The sequence below is a fragment of the Erythrolamprus reginae genome, chromosome 7 (assembly GCF_031021105.1).
Source record: "Erythrolamprus reginae isolate rEryReg1 chromosome 7, rEryReg1.hap1, whole genome shotgun sequence".
Classification (NCBI taxonomy): Eukaryota; Metazoa; Chordata; class Lepidosauria; order Squamata; family Dipsadidae; genus Erythrolamprus; species Erythrolamprus reginae.
In genome coordinates this window covers 46,813,718-46,835,203 of record NC_091956.1, presented here as the reverse complement: position 1 = coordinate 46,835,203, position 21,486 = coordinate 46,813,718, and the positions used below count along the sequence as shown (strand labels likewise).

Genomic DNA, 21,486 nt, shown 5'->3' with positions numbered 1-21,486 from the left:
TAAATGTCTGTTGGCACAGAAGGATGTAAAGGCGGCCCATGTCACCTGATAAATGCGGGTGGTGGAAAGTCTTCTAGCCGCCTGAATTGTGGCAATAACATTTTCTGGAACGTGACAACTCCTCAACCTGTCCCCCTCAAGTGCCAGGCGGTCAGGTGGAACCATTGGGGTTCCGGATGATGCACAAACCCCTGGCTGAGGGAGATCCTGTCGTCCGGAATTCTCCACGGTGGGGAGATGGACAGTTCCATGAGGTCCGCGAACCAGGGCCTTCGAGGCCAATGTGGTGCCAACAGAATGACCTCCGCCTTCTCCAGCAAGATCTTTCCTAACACTTTCAGGATAAGTGGAATTGGGGGAAAGGCATACAATAAGGTCCTTGGCCACGGAAGGTGAAGGGCATTGACTCCCTCGGCTCCCGGAGATGGAAACCGGGAATAAAACCTCGGGAGCTGAGCATTTTGGGGTGTGGCAAACAGATCCACTGATGGCTCCCCAAATCGACGGGCGACCTCTTTGAAGAGGGGAGGGTCGAGTCTCCACTCCGCCGGATCCAGCTCCCGTCGACTGAGCCAATCCGCCTGCTTGTTGTCCTCTCCCGCTATGTGTTCTGCGTGTAAGGAGGATAGGTGAAGCTCTGCCCAATCGAAAAGAAGAACAGTCTCTTCCATTAGTCTGAGTGACCGCGTCCCCCCTTGATGATTTAAATGTGCCCTGGTCGCCATATTGTCCGTGCGGACGAGCACATGGTGGCCTTCGAGCAGTGTTGAAAAGGCCTGTAGTGCCAAGCGGACTGCCCGCAATTCCAGGAAGTTGATATTGATCGGGTGTAGATCCTGGGGTCTCCAGAAGCCTTGTGTCACCTGAGAGTTGACATGGGCGCCCCACCCCAGAAGACTGGCATCCGTGGTAAGGATGGTATACCGAAAATGGCCAAAGGGTGAACCCTGACGCAGTGCCGGGGATCTCCACCACCTGAGGGAGAGTCGCAGATCGTGTCCCAAGGAGATCAGCTGATGTGTATGGCTTATGCACCTTCGCTGGTAAGGGAGCAGAGTCCACTGGAGCATCCGAAAATGGTAGCGAGACCAAGGAACGATGTCCACACACAATACCAAAGTCCCCAGCACCTTGGACAGGAGGGACAACGGGACCTTCCGTTGCCGCTGAAGTCTGGCCACTAAAGAGCGAACGTTGAGCTGTCGCTCCGGGGAAAGATACACTCTTCGGGACACCGTGTCTATTACTGCACCAAGATGGATGAGCCGGTTTGCAGGTATCAAGTGGCTCTTTGGTACATTGATCGTGAACCCATGACGTTGAAGTAAGGCCAACGTGGTCTGCAGATCTCGATGTGCCGCCACGCGATCTCCAGAAAGGAGGAGGATATCGTCCAAACAGGCTAGGATCCGAATCGACTGGGATCGTAGGTTGGCCATCAGCGCATCCAAAAGTTTTGTGAAGGTGCGCGGGGCCGATGACAGGCCAAATGGCATTGCCCTGTATTGGTAGTGAGTGTTGTTTAGGCAAAATCTCAGGAATTGCCGATGCCCCGGATGTATGGGCACGTGCAAATAAGCCTCCTTCAAGTCGACGGAGGTAAGGAGGTCTCCAGCCCGAACCGAAGCCAGAATAGAGCGAAGGGAGCTCATCTTGAACCTCCTGTAAAGAACGTATTGGTTCAGACGTTTGAGGTTCAGGATGAGTCTGCAACCTCCTGATGTTTTGGGTATGAGGAACACCTTTGAATAGAACCCCGTACCCTCCAGGTTGCACGGAACCGGTTCGATTGCTTGGATCTGCAAGAGGTGCAGAATCTCCTGCTCCAAGAGAGCCTTGTTTGTGGGGTCCTTGGGCACAGGGCAAGTTACAAACTGATGTGGAGGGCTGTGGAGAAACTCGATGCGCAGCCCGCGAGACACAGTGGCTAACACCCAGGCATCGGTGGATGTAGTGTGCCAGGCTGAGCTGAAGTGCTGCAACTTGCCCCCCAAGGGAATGCCGTCTAGGCAGTCATTTTGAACGTCGGAAGTTCCTTTGTTGAGATCCCCTAAAGGGGCGCCTTGTCTGGTGAAATCCTCTACTTCTATCCTGGAAATAACTCCGGTCACTTCTGTAAGGCGTCGAGAAGTTGCCCTGGGAATAGGCTCTGGCCGGCTGCGATATGGTTGGAGTTTGGTCCCACCGAAAGGACTGGCGACGAAAGTACGGTCCAGTCCTGCGGTCCTGGCGGCGATAAGACCTCGGAAGGACCTTCCTCTTGTCCTTATCTTCCACCAAGACGGGGTCAAGCGCCTCCCCAAACAGTTTAGTACCCTCAAAGGGAGCCGAGGACAATGTCCACTTCGACTTGGCATCGACTTGCCAGTTCCGCAGCCAAAGGAGACGCCGCGACGAGATGGTTGACGCCATAGCCCTGGAGGCAAACTTAGCTGCATGCATCTGTAGAAAATTCTGCCGTCGCCAGAAGCTTATTCAGATCCTGCCTCAATCTGGTCTCATCGGGGCCCAGTCGAGCCTGTACCTCCTGGATCCACATGATGGATGCACGATTGAAAAAGGAGGCCGTAGATGCAGCCCAAAGGGCCCAAGCGGCCATCTGATGAGTCTTCTTCAAGAGGGTCTCCACCCTCCTTTCATCAGGCTTGAGGTTATCCGCAGTCTCCGAAGGGACGACCGCGTTGGAAACTAGCGTGGCCACAGGTTTGTCCACAGGAGGGAACTGCAAGAGATTTTCCATGTTATCGTCAAACGTATAAAATCTGCGCTCTAAGTTTGACGGGCCTTGCGCAGCCGCTGGATACTGCCAGAGGCGCTTGATGTTTTCCAAGAAGATTTCCAGCACTGGAACCTTGTCGGATTCCCTGGCGGGTTCCTTGCATAAGGTCACAGATGTGCGCAGGCCATCCCCCGGTTCTACAGGAGTCGCCGATCCCGGCACGTCCAAAGCCTGTTTCGCCTTGTGCAACAAAACCCTGAACAAGGAGGGTTTGAAAAGGCCGGCTACTGCTGGTTGCTCGGGAAAGCTGAATTCGTCGTCCGACAAACCGTTCCCGTGGTCGTTGTCCTCCTCAAAATTGGACTGGTCACCCGTCATTGAACCCAACCCAGTAGGGGGTGGTGGAATTGACCAAGAATCTCTGGGTTGAGTGGCCTGAGATGGAAATGCATGAGAGCGCTGGGTAGCTGCAGCTATGCCTTGTGTAGTTATAATGTCTTGTAACGCAGGTGAAAAAGCTTGCCAAGCGTCCACCTGCTCTCTAAGGCCAGCTGCCCTTGGTGTAAATGTAGCTGAGGGAGCGTAGGTGGGCTGCATCCCAACTTGTGGCATAGCCTGACTATTAGATGAGGAAGGCCTCTCAGGCCTGGTGACAGGTGAAGGCAAAGGCAGAGGGGGAAGTAGTGCTGCCTGCCTGTCAGGTGACCAATCTCTCTCTGTTGCAGTGTCTTGGAGCCCCATTGACATACTAGGAGAGAGAGTAGGTGGAGGAAGTGGTTGAAAAGGGCTTATAGTCAGTCCCCCTTGTGTGTGGGGGGGACAAGGCCGCTTCCAAACGTTGTTCCAGGGCCTTGATCTTTCTCTCAGCCTCACGCAGTGAGGAGCCTGACTGGGAAGATTTTATTTTGGGTTTGGCTGCAGCCTTCTCCTTCCCTTTTGATGGAGCCTTAGGTGCCTGGGCCTGCTCCTCCCTGGAATCGAGTTGGTCAGCCATAAGAAATAAGGGGCAGCATACTCACAATTGAAATTCAAGCAAAAAGTCACTGATCTCTACCGAGCACAAAATAACTCCGCTGTCATTGGCTAGCAAGGGACCACGTGACCTGCAGCGTCAGTCTCTGGGCAGATTAGGAGCCTTACTGACGCTGGCACCCAGCCCAGTTCGCGCCTTTTTAAAATGCCTGTTTGATAGTGTTCGCGCCTTTGGGGTGCTTGAAAATGGCGGGCGCGAGGACGGCGCGTCAGCGGCAGAGCGCCATGACCCTCAACCATGGGGGACTCTCCTGTCTCCCTGCAATCGCTCTAGGAGGTCCCCGCTGCCGTTAAAGTAAAGCCGCTCTTCTTCGCTGTTCCGTTTCGGAGCGATCAGCTGTTCGGTGGCTTTAAAAGGCGCGAGCGCGGCGCCGGCCTCGATCTCCTGCCGCCCCCGTCAATGGGGAGGGGCGGACCCCCCCCATCTGGGGTGTAAGGGCTTAGTATGGCCACGGAGGTCAGGGACCCAAAGCCCAGTTGCTCCTTCTCAGGGCAGTACCCATGGGGAGAAGAGGCCCCATAAGGAGGAATGGTGGGGGTGCTGCCCGCGGAGGGCAGAAACCCCAAATCAATCTGGAACCTGTATTAAAATAAAGAAAAAACATTAAAAGGTTCAAACCATTTATTTACTTAATACCATACATAATACTATACTTATCCTCAGAGGAAACAAACTCAAGTCCTTAACCTAGACTGAGTTTTTAAAAACTGACTCCTTGGGGCAGCAAGGGGGGCGGTACCTAATTAATATGTTAATTATGTTAATTTAAAACTCAGTCCTACCAATAAGACTTGAGCTAAACCCGTGCTGGACTCTCCTTCCAGAGGCATGGGAGAATGGTGTTTCAACTCCTATCCTCAAAATGTCGCTAGAGAGCACTGCACACCAAGACAACTAAACACAAGAACAGTTTTTCCCTGAACAACATCACTATGTTAAATAAATAATTCCCTCAACCCTAAGTCTATCCATGTCTTGTGAAATTGAGGAGTTTTAATAATTTCTTCTGAGTGCTAGTTGGTGTTCATGGACACATTCTATTTGTCTTTTGTTTATTTGTCCTAAGTACTGGCTATTGTAGTCCTTACACTGTAAGTCAGTGGTCCCCAAACTACGGCCCGCTGAGGTCTTTTAACCGCCCCCCGGCAGCACACGAGATTTTACCGATCGATATAATAAGCTCCCGAATCTCTTGTTCACTCACTGCGGTCGGCTGCTGAACGAGGAGGAGATGGAGAGGCAAGAGGCGGGGAGGAAAGCGGGCCTGCAATTGGCCCCTTTTTTGCTACCTTTAGGGAGAGAAACTGCTGCTGCTCTATGGTAGAGCAGCAGCAGTTCCTCTCCCTAAAGGTGAGAAAGGAAGGGGCCAATTGCAGGCCCGCTTTCCTCCCCGCCTCTTGCCTCTTCACCTCCTCCCCACCTCCTCCTCCACGGTGTGTGGACGGGAGATTCAGGAAATTGGTGATTCAAAAACTCCACTGAAAGTCACAGCTAAGTGCACCATGGCGAAGTGTGTGTGGGGGGGGAGGTGGCTGCTTGCAAACCCCTGACCTCCACCGCCTCCCCCCCGCGGCACAAGGTGAGCACACCTCCACTTCTCTATCTCTCCACTTCTCCAGCGGGCACCACCTCTGTTCCCTCCCCTTCGCTCTGCCCCCACAGCTGTTGCCATTGGTGCAACGACAGCGGCGGCTCCTCTCGGACCAGGCCCCACCAGCGGGTGCTGCTTTCTGCACAACTCTAGCCTTCTCCTACCCCGGCCGGCGTGGCCACCTCGCTGCTGACCCAGGCCGGGGCAAGAGAAGGCTGGAGTTGCGCGAAAAGTGGCACCCATTGGTGGGGTCTGGTCCAAGAGGAGCCGCCGCTACCGCTGCACCAATAGCAGCTGCCATGGGGGCAGAGCGAAGGGGAGGGCGTGGAGGTGGTGCCCGCCGGAGAAATGGAGAGAGAGAGAAGTGGACCAAAAGAAAGAAAAGGGAAAGAGAAATGGAGAGGAAGGAAGGAGGGAGGGAGGGGAGGGAGATAAAGGGGGGAGAAAGAGAGGGAGAGAGATAGAAAGGGAGAGAGAAAGAGGGAGAGAGAAAGGAAGAGGAGACATAGAAAGGGAGAGATAGAGAGAAAGAAAGAGGGAGAGATAGAGAGAAAGAGGGAGAGATACAAAGAGGGAGAAAAAGAGAGAGAAGAGAAAGAAAGCAAGAGAGAGAAAGAGAAAGAAAGGTAGAGAGAGAGAGAAAGAAAGGTAGAGAGAGAGAAAGAAAGAGGGAGAGACAGAGAGTGAGTGAGAGAAAGAGAAAGAAAAGAGAGAGAAAGGGAGGGAGGGAGAGATAGAAAGGGAGAAATAGAGAGAGGGGGAGAGAAAGTGTGAGAGATACAAAGAGAAAGAGTTAGAAAGAGAGTGAGTAAGAGAAAGAGAGAAGAGAGAGAGAGAGAAAGAAAGAGAAAGAGAGAGGGACAAAGATAAAAAAGGAAGAGAGAGAGAGAAAAAGAGGGAGAGATAGAGAGGGAGGGAGAGAAACAATTGAGAAAATGATGGAGGGAAAATCAAGGGAGGGAAGGAAGGAGAAATGGAGAGAGTTTGTTGATTTAAGTTTAAATTTACTTGTTAATAAAGTATTTAGTAATACTTTATTACTTAATTATTAATTACTTAATTACTTATTACTTCTTCTTTATTTTAAATATTGTATTTGTTCCCATTTTGTTTTTTACTTTAAATAAGGTATGTGCAGTGTGCATAGGGATTTGTTTATAGGGTTTTTTTTTATAGTCTGGCCCTCCAACAGTCTGAGGGAGATTGAACTGGCCCCCTGTGTAAAATGTTTGGGGACCCCTGCTGTAAGTTGTAGATGAATCTTCTGGGGATGATAGATCTTTTGGTTTACTTAGGATATTTTTGAGGGGTATAGTTGGTTTATATGCTAAGCTGATGCCATGTGGTTGTAACAGTCTGTTGGTTTCTGATATATTTTTGATGCATGGCAGTGTTACTGTTTTCACAACTTGTATTGAATGTGCTATATTGAGTTGAGAGATCAGGCACTTTTTGAAGTTGTGTGAATATCCATTTAGTTGGTAGATGTATAAATGATCTGTTCTCTTTTTCTGATGTTCAGGGTGGCTGCAGTGGGTTTGTGCTCATCTGAATGATGTTCTTACCCAGCTCCTCTTGGGGAATGTTGCATTATTACTTTGGTAGTGTGACACTTGTTTGATGTGTATAGTTTAATGACAGCCTTGGGTTTCTAGTTTGCCATTGCTATCTCTGATAATAAGGATATCCAGGTAGGATTGTATGCTGTTGTTGTTTTCTTCTCATGTGAATTTTATACCTTTGAATATGTTATTGATAGTTTTGTCTGTGTTGTCTACTTGGTCTTGTTTCTGGAACCTGCAGAGCTTCCTAACATTTTGGCTGTCATTGGATTGCAAGTGGGAATACAATACAATACAATACAATACAATACAATACAATACAATACAATACAATACAATACAGCAACTTTTTTTCCTTTTCTGTGGTACAACTTTCAGAGACAAGAGGGAGCAGAATGTATGATGCTGCACACAGAGATCAATAAGTGTTACTACTGTCCGAAAGCTTCTTGATGTGTTACATTCAATAGCTTTCTAACATTATAGTTTAATATTGTATGAACAGCACAGCTGAATGAAACATTTCATAAAATACCATATGCAGAAAGGCTCTGCAATTCTTAAGGGAATACAGTACTGTACTAATATTCTGTCATACTACATTTTTATTTAGACATACCTACCCCGTTTTCCTCAAAATAAGACATTCCCTGATAATAAGCCCAATCGGGCTTTTCAGTGCATGACAATAAGGCCAAGCACTTATTTTAGAGGAAATACGGTATCTCATCTGTCCCTTCTAACCTCATTTCCAGGATAGACTTAAGAATTTTATGTTCCATTTTTTCCTGGCAGATAAGGATTCGAAGGTAACCTTCACCAGTGCAAAATCTGTTTTGGCAATTTGTAAAACTCATATACAGTATTGATATTGATATAGTAAATTAGTGCAACATTATTTATCTCAATATGACTTATTCTGTTTTAAAATTCTATTTTGTAACTGTGTTCTTTACATTTTATTATATTATATTTAGCTTGTGTCAACTTGCAAAGCAGCCCTGGCCTGCTCTCGAGTTGCCACAGGCATGGTGGGGGGTGGGGGGGATGAAAAACCAATAAGGCAGCCAAAACAGAAGCACATTCCAGACATATCTCTCTCATGGTTGTCTCCCAGGGTCACCTATAGTGACCGTAGGGGAGTGATCTCTACAACTCACGAAATTGCTCCTTTGGTAAATGTGATTGAGGACACACCCTGGGGGAAGGAGGGCAACAAAGTCATGACTGGGGCATAAATTGGGTAGAGTTAGAGTTGGCTTCACCGGGAACATGCTAACATAAAGCTCCTAATAAATAACTGGATTTCTTTTGAAGCTTGGCTCGCGGCTCATGCTTTAATTAGGGCATTTGTCGGAATCCTGACAACTTGGATGTCTGACCTGTAATAAGGAATTTAATTTTTAATGGAATTTTTGATCCATTACAAGAGAAACATATATAATGCCTTTAAATGACTCTAGAAACTGCTTTACGGGCAAGTAATGGCTGTTTCAAAAGAATTATCATAAATTAATTAGTCTATATTTTGTTGCCATAAAGAACCACTTACACATGAGCTAAATGTTAGGTTTATTGATATGGCACACAGCTTTACATGAATATGTCCAAATTAAAAAAAAAAATACTTACTATTCTTCTTTGGAGGAGAATTAAGCACATGTAGGCCATGGAAACCTGTTTTCTTCAACTTAAAATTATCTATTGGTGTTGTTCGTGATACATTCCAGACACGCAACACACCAACCTGAGAATCTATATTAAAAATGATTAACTTAATTTTAATCAAATAATATATAACACAATAATTAAAAATAAAGGTCAAAATCTAATTTGATTTTTAATTAGCATTAAGCATGACTTCAGAAATAGTGACTGAAATATGGCAGGAAAATTCTGCTCTCAGTGTCATTTAATATTATTCAGGTAATGCAACTTCTTTCTCAATGTACATATTGTCCACTTAGTTGCCAATTTCTTACCCAACATTCTGAACCCATCAGATTGTGTTTTCTAGAATCGGATTAAAGATAAGATAAAAAAGATGAGAACAAAACTTCCTCTCTGAAGGAAGTGATAATGATGTCAGAAAACTATCATTACTATTCTAAAATATTAGTTTTACCTTTGCCTTTACATAACTAATTATGAAATTAATTTGATAATTTGGTACAAATTACCTTAATCTTGACCTAAAAAGTATACTATGTTACTACAATATAAATGAAAAATGTTTTTTTTTTACCTCCAGTGATAAACATTCCAGGTGCACTAGAAACCCAAGCTAAGCATTGCACAGATGCTGCTGCACTTGGAAGATTAAAGGTTGTGATACAGGAGAAAGATTCTGAATCAATAAGACGGATTCCATTTTGCAAATTTGCAACAAGAAGATAATCTGTTGACAGAGGGTCCCATTCCAGAGCAGTAATAGGATCTTCCTCATCTGTCCCTTCAAGTGATTCTGGCCTCAGAACATGTTTATGATGCTTACAACCTTAAAAAATAAAAATATGCAATTTATCGATTTATAGAGATAAATTCTCTATGCAGAATCATTGTATTCAAATGGCTATAGTTGCATACATTTGAAATATAAATATATATATTACTTTTTACTGAATTGCACTTGAATTGGTTTCTCCTCCAAATAAGGTTCTGATTAAAATAAACCTGTTTCCTGGTTTCCATGAAATCTCGGGCACCTGGACCTCACCACAGGGCTGGCAGTGGAATTCCCCAGGTTTATAGTTCTGGGGGATTTCAACCTCTCATCCCTAAAGGAGGGTCAGAGGTAACCCGAGATTTCATGGAAACTATGACTTCCATGGGCCTGTCTCAGATCATCCAGTCGGTCATGTAATGGTGGTCATACCACCAATTTGATGTTCTTGTTGGACCAGTGTCTATATGACCTGGAATTGGTAGACCTATCCTTGGTCCTCTTGTCATGATTGGATCATCTTCTTGGAGCTTTTTGGCTTAGCTGAGTGCCCTTTATGGACCTCCTTGGCTCTGTGGTGGCACTGCTTGGAAGTGCCAGAAATGGCTTCTGGCAGGGCTGGGGACACTGATTGGTTGTGGCTCTTGCCCCAGCGGCCGATAAGGTCCCACAGAGTTGGCCTTCTCCGGATCCCGTCGACCAAACAATGTTGTTAGGCGGGCCCCAGGGGAAGAGCCTTCTCTGTGGTGGCCCTGGCCCTTTGGAATCAACTCCCCCCCGGAGATTAGAACGGCCCCCACCCTCCTTGTCTTTCACAAGTTACTCAAGACCCACCTATATCGCCAGGCATGGGGGAATTAAGACATCTCCCCCAGGCTTTCTTATATTTTATGTTTGGTATGTATGTGTTGTATGGTTTTTAAATTGTTGGGGTTTTTTAATGTAATTTTATTATTAGATTTGTTCCATTGTTATACTGTTTTTGTTGTTGTGAGCCGCCCCGAGTCTTCGGAGAGGGGCGGCATACAAATCTAATAAATTGAATTGAATTGAATTTTGTCTTGGCTACCATGCCTGAAAGCATTCTCTCTGACATTTTGATATTTCTCCAGGCAAGATGCTCTTATGGAGAAGCTGAATTCCTCACTAAAATGGCCACCCTAACTAAAATGGTGTCTTGCCAATGCCGAGACTATGATCACGGGCTTGGGTTGCTCAGATCGACCAGATTAGCTCTTTGTGAGACGACTGAAGAAAGTCCTTTAGTTGACAATCGTGGTGTTATGATCAGTTGTAGGACAGTATTGTGGCCGGGTCTGGCTCCTGCCCCCATCAGCTGTAGTGCAGATAGTGTGCACAGCTGATTTTGGCATGGTGGGAGAGCAGCAATTAACAAAAAGCTTCAGGCGCTGAACAGGAACAGAGCAGCGGGTCACTCAAGCATGAAAGCTCCTGCGACCTATGTGACCAATGGTGCCTGCCCTATAGTCGTATGCGTAAGGTCTTTGGAGTGCTAGACTCATATGGCCTGGGTTGCCTCTGCGACTGTGTCTCAAGCTGTGGGTGTGTAATAATGGATGGATAGCCCCAATGCCCATCCAATGCCGCTATGCACACTAGCCATTGGAATTGACTATCATGAAGCTGGAACGTGAATCTCCTGGACAATAATGCTCACCTTAGTATGTAAGGGGTCTGAATCCAGTAATTTGGAGCCACGGACACTCTGGGGGCAATGGGAGGAGTGAGGCCTCCATTAGAAGTAAGGCCACTGATCAGGTGTGAGGCATGGCTGCCACGGCTAGAGCCAAAGTTCTGTGCCGCTATCAATCCAGTGATACGACCATTTAGTAAGGGAGTCAGCTGGGGAAACTCATTTTGAAAGTTGTCATATCAATTTCAGCTCAGATGCAAAAAGGAATGGGAGCAAAAAACTACATATTCATTCAATCTGAGGACTGAGTAAAAATTGGGAACCATAGCAACAGAGGCGGAGCTTCTCTACTTTGATAGACTCAGTCCTATAGATTGAATGGACGAGGTCAGTCCCATTCCTGGATGCTAGCTCTATTCGCTATGGAGAATAGTCCCCACTCTAATACTCTTCCAGAAGGCGCTGAAGATCTGCTTCCGCCAGTGGACCTGGGGAACCCAGAGAGGGATGGAGCCCATTAAATGTGATCAGCTGTCATTGGCGTTTGGGAGGTGATTTTGTTACACACTATATTAATTTATTTGATTTTTGTTAGTTTTTATTTTTTTTTAAAGTTGTCTTTTATTTTGTAAGCGGCCTAGAGTCGCCATGGTCGAATAGATGGCAATATTAACAACTGTATTTACTAACTTAACTGCAGTGATTCACTTAACAACTGTGGTAAAAAAGATTGTAAAATGGGGCAAAATTCACTTAACCATCTTATTAAGCCACAGATATTTTGGGCTCAATTGTAGACATAAGTCTACTTTTATTTCAAAAATAACTTACTGCCCTTTTTTTTCTTAGATGCCTCCAATGTTGGCAATTAGTATAGAGATCTAATTATGTAAAATAAAGTAAAAATGTTGAACAAAATGTTAAATACTAATAATTTAAAAAAAACATCCTTGCATCTGTTAATTATTTAGTAATGCCTCAGTCTCAAATGAATGGGTTTGGAGGACTTTTTTGTTTTTTATTTTGTATAGAGAAAATAATACTTGCTAATGCTGGGTTCATAATGAGAAAGTAAATTGACTTCATTTTTAACTAATCCTTTACTTAGTTTAAAGTAGACTCATATAAACACATGCAATTCTGCAGTAGCATGTTAGTTTTGAATGATTTTTTTCTATTTATTTATTCATTTTATTTTACTATATGTTTGCAATGTATTCTTTTATTTATTTATTTATTATTTAGATTTGTATGCCGCCCCTCTCCGCAGACTCCTATCCCAATACTCCTAAAACGCAAATCCTATGGCATCTCAGGATCCCTCCAAAGCTGGATTACAGCATTCTTGTCAAACAGACAACAAGTGGTCAAATTAGGAAGCACCATATCCAACCCCATCCCAGTTAAAAGCGGTGTTCCCCAAGGTAGTGTACTGGGACCAACGCTCTTCATTCTCTACATGAATGACATTTGTGATTACATCACAAGCATCTATGTCCTCTTCGCCGACGATGTAAAACTCTTCAACACCACCAATAACACAACTACTCTCCAAAAAGACCTGAACTCTGTTTCTGAGTGGTCTAACACATGGCAACTCCAAATCTCAACTAGCAAATGCTCTGTCCTACACATTGGGAAGAAGAATCTGAATTTCAAATACAAACTGAATAATCAAGTTATCATAGATAATCCCCACTCGGTTAAAGACCTCAGTATACTAATAACAAAAGATTTAAGTGCCAAAGCCCACTGCAATAACATAGCCAAGAAGGCTTCAAGAGTTGTAAACCAATCTCACACTGCTTACAAGAACTTACAAAACTTTTGCCAGACCCATCCTCGAATACAGCTCATCTGTTTGGAACCCATATCGCATCTCAGACATTAACACCCTTGAAAATGTCCAAAGATACTTCACCACAAGAGCCCTTCATTCCTCCACTCAAAATAGAATACCCTACGAGACTAGACTTTCAATCCTGGGCCTAGAAAGCCTAGAACTAAGGCGCCTTAAACAAGATCTAAATTTTGCCCACAAGTTCATATGCTGCAACGTCCTGCCTGTCGGTGACTACTTCAGCTTCAACCACAACAACACAAGAGCACACAACAGATTTAAACTTAATATTAAGCGCTCCAAACTTGACTGTAAAAAATATGACTTCAGTAATCGAGTTGTTGAAGCGTGGAACTCATTACTGGACTCCATAGTGTCATCCCCAAACCCCCAACACTTTACCCTTAGATTATCTACGGTTGACCTATCCAGATTCCTAAGAGGTCAGTAAGGGGCGAGCACAAGTGCACTAGAGTGCCTTCCGTTCCCTGTCCTATTGCTCTCCTATATCTCCTATACCTTTCTTCTATTCCTATATCTCTTCTTCTATTCTTTCACTGATATGTTCTATTACTATATCTTATTTTCTATTCTTTCATAGATATATTTTACTATGAGTATCTCCTCTATAACCTTCATCTTGTATTTTACTATGTGTGTACATATATATATATACCCAGTAAAACTCTCATTGTGTATTGGACAAAATAAAAAATATATTAAAAAAATATACACACAAATGTTAATGGAAGAAGCAGGTACTTTCATGTGCAATCCTTTCCTGGTTCAAGGGACTATCATCTTTAAACAGATGCTTAAAAGATTGGCTTGCAAATCTTACCAAAATTATCAAAATAATTTACATTTCTATCTACTACTGTGTTTTCCAGAAAATAAGACTTTCTTTCTTTCTTTCTTTCTTTCTTTCTTTCTTTCTTTCTTTCTTTCTTCTTTCTTTTTTCTCTCTCTCTCCTTCCTTCCTTCCTTCCCTCTCTCTCTCTCTCTCTCTCTCTTTTTTTGAACCCTGAAATAAGTGCTTGGCCTTATTGCCATGCATTCAAAAGCCTGATTGGGCTTATCGGGGGATGACTTATTTTGGGGTAACAGGGTATAAGTCTATTTTTAACATAACATGTTTCCAAATTATGCAGGACTATTTGGATATGTGACTTTTCTATCAAATCTAGTTATTCCCTCCAATATGTTTGTGATGAAACAGATTAACTTTAATAATAATTTTAAAAATGTGATAACACATCTTTATTTTAACGTTTTGATATATTCTATAGTTTTGATATGGTTTTCCTGTTGTATATTTAGACTAGAAAGCAAGCAAAGTTTGTTATAAGATGGGCAGCTAAGTAAATGTTTTTAAATAAATAAAATATATTAAATCAAAATTATGTTATAAAATATTATATGTAAGAACTCAAATATAGAAAAACATCCATTTTGTACTCAGATGATTTTAGTAAGCATTCCTCAATTTCAGAGTACTGAAGCTCTTGGCAGCCAGCGATCAGCAGAAGTAGCCTGCAGTATTGCATTCTAACCACTGCACCACCACGGCCCTTTAAATCATTCTAATGCATAATAGAAAAACAAATAACTCAAATGATCATATAAGGTGAATTTAATTTCCTTGTCAAGGGATTTTTATGTGTTTATGCATATATGCTTTTAAGTCAATGTTGGCTGCTAACAACTTTCTGGATTGGACACTGCAGTTTTCTTGGCAGAATTTTCAGATATTAACTATCATTGCCTTCTTTCTATGGCTTCTAGCTGTTGTTGTGCTTAAGGCAGGATTAGTGTTCTAACCTGTTGCCTTAATCACTATATCAAACTAGCTCTCTTGCTTCACTGTCAGTTGTTGCTGCTGTTCAGTCACTAAATTGTCCAATTCTTCACAACCCCACAGACCATAGGACATCAGCCAATCCTCCACTGTCTCCCTGAGTCTGCCCAAAATCAGGAGCACTATGTTGATGACATTATCTAATCATCTCAGTCTTTGCCACCCCTTTATCCTTTTACTTTCAATATTTTCCAACATCGGGGTCTTTTCCAATGAAACCTTTCTTCTCATTGGCGACTAAAGTATTTGAGTTTCAACTTCAGTATCTGTTCTTCCTCAGGACAGTCATGGTTGATTTGCTTTAGAATCAATTAATTCAATCTCTTTGCAGTCCATGGGACTCTCAAGAATTTTCTCCAATACGTACAACACATCACCGTCAAAATCAAATTAATTACATTTTTATTTCTACTCATGGCATTGGGATTTTGAATAAAGGGAATAAAATTTGAAAAATGGAAACCATTTAATACATTCTCTCATAATAACAGTTTTCTTCATTTTAATCAGAAAATGCATTGGCTCTTGCCTTGTCATAAAGTTTCCTACCTGGCTGAAACAGAGAAAGACTTCCATCGGTATGACCAAACACTACTTTTCCTTTTTTCTTTGGATGCCATCTAAACAGACAAATATCTGACATAAAACTGTGAGCTTCATTATGTACCATTACACCAGTCTCTGGCCCTGAAAATGTCCAAATATACAATGGACCTCTATGGGAGGCAAATGCAACAGCATCAACTACATTCCAGCACCAACTAAGAGACGCAGGAATACCTGAAATATAAAAAGATAACAAATAAATGAGAAAAATATACTTCTAAATCTCCACTGAATTTAACTAAAAGTGCAACTCAATGTACTTCTTTTCCAGAACCAAACACCCTCTTTTTCACACTGCTAAAGAGAGTTTGTAACTTCTCTTAGAAAATTAAAGATAGAGAACAATATTTTAAATATAATGTCTAAACATGCCAGCTTTATTAAATAAAACACACAGAAAATTAGGTCTATGATTTTAAATAAATACCAATTCACAATTATTTATGCTTTGCTACAAATTCTTGAGCTACAAATTCTTGAGCTTTCCAAGCAAAATACATTTTGAAGAGATTAAAAAAAAGAAGTTTCCATGACTTAGACTTCAAGTAACACTTCTATAGGAGTTGGATGCAAAACAGATGCTGAGCAGAGACTGGCAGAGCAAAGATCTCTATATTTTACTGCCAAATCATATTATAAGAAAATACATCAAAAAGTTCAGAAACAGGAATTAATTATAGTTGAATATTTCTAGAGCAGAACAATAAAATAAAACATTATATTGTACTATATAATGGAAAACAGTCATAATTGTTTTATTTGCCATTATCCTAGCAAAACTAAATATGACAATTTATCAGCATAGGGAGGAAAAAGGAAGACACTTGGTTTTTTTTTATCATACAATAATAATACTATACCAAGGCTGTTTACAGAATGTCTTTTTTTTACGTATGCAGACTGATCAAGCCTCGCTTTTGCTAAGACATAAATTGCTTGACTTCTAACTGCCTGTATCTCCTGTTCAGTGACCTACTGGGGGAAAAACAGTCAAGCTCACTTATTCCTTTTTAAATTTTCTTTTGCTGAATCGAATTTATTTAAATCAGAAGAGTAACCTTGCATTAAAACCATGGTGTATTGCACAAGACTGCTTTTGCTGCAAATAAATGTTAACATTTTATTTATATCATACCTTTTGTATTGTGTAATTTTGCAGCAATTTTTTTTCCAGTTACATTCCAAATTATGACTAGGTTTTCTGCACTTGCACTTGCAAACAAATCCTGATTATGGGGACACCAGGAAATAGCTGTGATGGTCTTCTTGTGTTCAGACATAATTGCCCATAACTTGAATTCATTATATCGATGATCCAACTAAAATTTAAAAAAATTAAATACTTTAAAATCAAATATTTATCTTGCTATATTCAAATTAAATAACATGCTATCTATTTTGCTGGAGAAATACAGTGATCCCCCGCTCGTTGCGAGGGTTCCGTTCCAGGACCCCCCGCAACGAGCGGGTTTTCGCGAAGTAGCGCTGCGGAAGTAAAAACACCATCTGCGCATGTGCAGATGGTGTTTTTAACTTCCGCAGCGCTAGCGAGGAGCCGAAGATTGGGGGCGGCGCGGGTGTTTTAAAACGTCGCCGCCGACATGGGGGGCTTGCTAGCACCCCCCGAACCACCAACCCGGGTTTGGGGGGGTGCTATCAAGCCCCCCATGTCGGCGGGGACATTTTAAAACACCCGCGTGGCTTTCCAATGAGTCCCGAAGACAAACGCGGAAGTTTGACGTTTGTCTTCGGGACTCATTGGAAAGCTCCGATCGTTTTAAAACAGGCGCGCCGTTCTCCGCTGACTCCTGGCGAACTTCCCCGCTTTAGGAGTCAGCGGAGAACGGCGCGCCTGCTTTAAAACGATCGGAGCTTTCCAATGAGTCCCGAAGACAAACGTCAAACTTCCGCGTTTGTCTTCGGGACTCATTGGAAAGCCGCGCGGGTGTTTTAAAACGTCCCCGCCGACATGGGGGGCTTGCTAGCACCCCCCCAAACCCGGGTTGGGGGCTCGGGGGGGTGCTAGCGAGCCCCCCATGTCGGCGGGGACGTTTTAAAACACCCGCACGGCTTTCCAATGAGTCCCGAAGACAAACGCGGAAGTTTGACGTTTGTCTTCGGGACTCATTGGAAAGCTCCGATCATTTTAAAACAGGCGCGCCGTTCTCCGCTGACTCCTGGCGAACTTCCCCGCTTTAGGAGTCAGCGGAGAACGGCGCGCCTGCTTTAAAACGAGCGAACTTCCCCGCTTTAGGAGTCAGCGGAGAAAGGCGCGCCTGTTTTAAAACGAGCGAACTTCCCCGCTTTAGTAGTCAGCGGAGAACGGCGCGCCTGTTTTAAAACGATCGGAGCCGGCTGGCTCCGATCGTTTTAAAACAGGCGCGCCGTTCTCCGCTGACTCCTGGCGAACTTCCTGGGCAAAGGGCGAAGGGCGGGCGAGCGGGTGCTGGGGGGGGCTTCGCCCTCCCGCCAGCAAGAGGGGGAAGACCCAGGGAAACCGCCCAGCAGCTGATCTGCCGGGCGCCATCTACGCATGCATGCCCATAGAAAAAAAGGGCACGCATGCGCAGATGGTGTTTTGACTTCCGGGTTCAAAAATCGCAAATTACCCTGTTCGCAATGGTCGGGGATGCAATAACCGGGGGATCACTGTATTCCTGTCTGTATTTTCTGTGAACCTTCCTTGGAGAGGGGTGGTATATAAATCCAATCAATCAATAACTGTTCAGACATTCAAAGTGTGGTCCTGAGAGCCATATACCGTAGATTACAGAAATAGAAAGTGATGGGTTCCCTTTAGTACATCTATTTCAGGCTTCTCATTCATTCTTCGGAACCAGTCACTTGGTTCAGGAGAGTTTATTAAAATATGGTATTGTTTATTATTATATTTTCTACAGAAATAATATGGATTGAAAAAATGTCTAAAATGATCAAGGATATTTTATAATTTAAAAAAACAAATATATTTTTAAAAAATATATAAAACTATAAACCAGTATAATAAATATTCATATACTAGGAAGAAAACAAAGAAAGAAAATATAAAATATTTCTCACCTGATATATATAAATAGCTAGAGTTGCACAATAGGCAAATCTATCCCCACTAGCAGCACATACATCTTTATTCCATGGTTGACAGCCAGCTGCTAATAGACCCACTTGCTTAACCTGTGCCATTTTGGCCTAAAAAATAAAAAGAGAAAAGTAATAAATGAGTCTGGAGTAAATCCCACTGAAATCTGTAAAACATACATTTGGATAGCATTAAACAAGGATTTTCAGGAAATTACTCCAAGACAAATACAGTTACTCATTTTCTATCAATCAGATTTAAGATCTAAGAAAATTGTATTCAAAGACATTATTATATCAAGTTCTATATATGTTCATGATTATTAAGTCTTCAAGAGAATGTAGAAACAGCAAGTTAAACACTAAGTTTGAATAAAACAGGGAGAGTCCCTGTACAAATGCATTCTATCAAGAGCTGCTCATACAAAAGGTACATCTTCACTTTGACACATGATATTTTTAAAAATTATCTCACTAAAGTTTTTTTTATTACCCTTAAATGGAAAGTGAATGTCCTATTAATTCTTATATATCCACCCAAGAACACTGTGTTTATTAAAACACTGGAGAACTCAATGCTAATCATAAGCAAAGGTAATTAGCCCTTTCATAGGAGAATTTTAGCAGCTGCTAAGTAAGAATAGAATATCACCCATATGAACTCTTACATACTGCCTATCTGTATTGAGTTCATTTTATCCATTATTAGATTTGGCCACCTAACACTAAATGAAAGTATAAAGTCCATTTTTAGCTTGAATTTCACAGAAATTTCAAGTATAGGATCATGTATAATCAACAAATCCTTAATTTAGTGTGGTACAGTAGAAAGAACCTTAGAAATAGGGCATTGTGGTCTCCAACTGTGAGAGATAGATAAATATTTGGTGTCATCCAGTGATGGGCTCCTACAGGAACGGTCAGGAACACAGTTCCGGTAGCAAAATTTGGAGCTCCACCCCAGAGCACCCAATTTGCACTGAAAGATATTGAAACAAAATGCGTAAACCACGCCCACAGTGTGGTAGTAAAAATCACTGGTGTCATCTATAGAATTGCATATATTAATAAGAAAGTATTTTGCTATACTCATAAATACAAAACTGATAAAAGGTCATTTTTATATCACGAAAATGAAAAAAAAACCATATGAAGCATCAGTAGCAGTAATATGTTAAGTCTTCAAATAAAAAAAGTAATAAAACTGCAATGATAAAATTTTATTGCTAATTGACTAAGTTACTTCTACCTTCATGCAAAAGTTTTATGTAGGCTTTTCACTTCCTTTCTAAAACCCTTCAGATTCCAGCTATGCAGTCTCAGTTTGGCTATAAAATAAAAGCACTTTACTTGTTGAAGATATTAATTCTAGCATAAATTGTAATAATGTTGACTTATTAAGAAGTACAGGCAATCAATATCAATAGCATGTGTGCTTTTTATAAACGACAAATTTTGCTTTCTTTATAAAATACGCTTTAACTTCATAAACCACGATTGCATTAGCATCAGTAAGAATGTCTGTGTGCCTAGAAAAGTATTGTCTTTATTAAAATTCAATATATGTAATAAATTGTAAAGTATAACTGGCTATTAAAATGTCTAATCCAGTGGTTCTCAACCTTTCTAATGCCACGACCCCTTAATACAGTTCCTCATCTTGTGGTGACCCCCAACTATAAGTTTAGCGCCAATTCTTCCAACAGATCTTTAAGCTGATTGGCAAGAGGTCAGAGGGACACCCCCCTGTAAATACCTGATTGGTTGGATTGTAAAAATATGTTCCAAGATGCCAAAATAGAAGCTTTAGTTGCTAACACCATTGGAAATTTGTCTTTTCCCATGGTCTTAGGTGACCCCTGTGAAATGGTCGTTCGACCTCCAAAGGGGTCCTGACCCCAAGGTTGAGAACCACTGGTCTAATCATATAGTATACAATATTGTCTTCTATGCTACAATTTTATCATGTTTTCAATGAAGTACACAAACATATAAAGATGATATAGTTATTATTTCTACACAGCATATACTATCATATATATGATGTATGATATATGATTTTTTAAAAAAATATTTTTCGATCAGTCTGCATACATAAAAAAAGACATTGTGTAAACAGACTGTATCTTTTCCATTCAGTCTCCATTTGAAATAATATATTCAAGAATCTATCACAGCCCTGGTATAGTATTATTATTGTATGATAAAAAAACCCAAGTGTCTTCCTTTTTTCCCCTATGCTGGCCTTTTGTAAGGCCACAAAGACCTGGCTTTGTCAGCAGGCCAGGGGGTCATAAATTTACATCCTTGATGGCCAACTCTATGAATGGTGTGCATGTGTATGATTGTGATTTCCTTTTTAAATAACTTTTTAATGGGGTTTTAGTTTCAGATAATGTTTTAGCTTTAGATAATGTTCGACTACTTTTTATCACTTTCTATCTATTTATATTGTATTTTTATTATTGTTGTAAGCCGCCCTGAGTCCATCCGGATTGGGCAACATAGAAGTCAAACAAACAAACAAACACACAAATAAATAAACAAATAAGATTTCTAAAAATTTCTTACTTTAATTGATATTATTTTACAAAAATGAAATGGTTATTTTTCCACTCAAAATTCTGGGCTGTCTAGCAATGTACCCTCTAATTTTTTTTCGGTGTGGGCAGAAAAGTATAGTGTCTGAGCAACAGTCCCTTTTGGACTGGGCGCCATAGAATGAATGAATGAATGAATGAATGAATGAATGAATGAATGAATAAATAAATAAATAAGAAAAAAATCTCTTCTTTTTTATTAAAAGAAATTAATAATTTAAAAAAACCAAAATCCATTACTATTAAAACTAAATCAACCAGCAAAACCAAAAACATAACTATTAATAAAAACAGGTGAGGGCTGGGTTTTTTTTCTCTGTTATTATTTAAGTGCTTTTACCATATGCTTTAAATCAAGAGTCACTTCTCTCTCTGTTTCTCTCTCTTTCCTGTCATTCTCTGCCTCAATCATTTTCTCATTTCTCTTTTCTCCCCTTTTTTCTATCATTTCTCTCTCTCTCTCTTCCTTCCACTCTTCTCTCTCTCTCTTGCTTTCCCTGTC

At 42.0% G+C, this 21,486-nt stretch overlaps 1 protein-coding gene across 1 annotated transcript in view; it reads right to left on the bottom strand.

Annotated features, from left to right (window-relative positions):
- Positions 1-21,486, bottom strand: part of WDR17 (WD repeat domain 17) — a 157,100-nt gene that overhangs the window by 107,551 nt on the left and 28,063 nt on the right. The window contains exons 2-6 of the mRNA XM_070757477.1: positions 18,367-18,495; positions 16,442-16,625; positions 15,250-15,480; positions 9,151-9,402; positions 8,538-8,660 (exon numbers count right to left, since the gene is read on the bottom strand). Of these exons, the coding sequence (XP_070613578.1) occupies positions 8,538-8,660; positions 9,151-9,402; positions 15,250-15,480; positions 16,442-16,625; positions 18,367-18,489 (913 nt within the window). The 5' untranslated portion in view covers positions 18,490-18,495. The remainder of the gene's footprint in view (positions 1-8,537; positions 8,661-9,150; positions 9,403-15,249; positions 15,481-16,441; positions 16,626-18,366; positions 18,496-21,486) is intronic.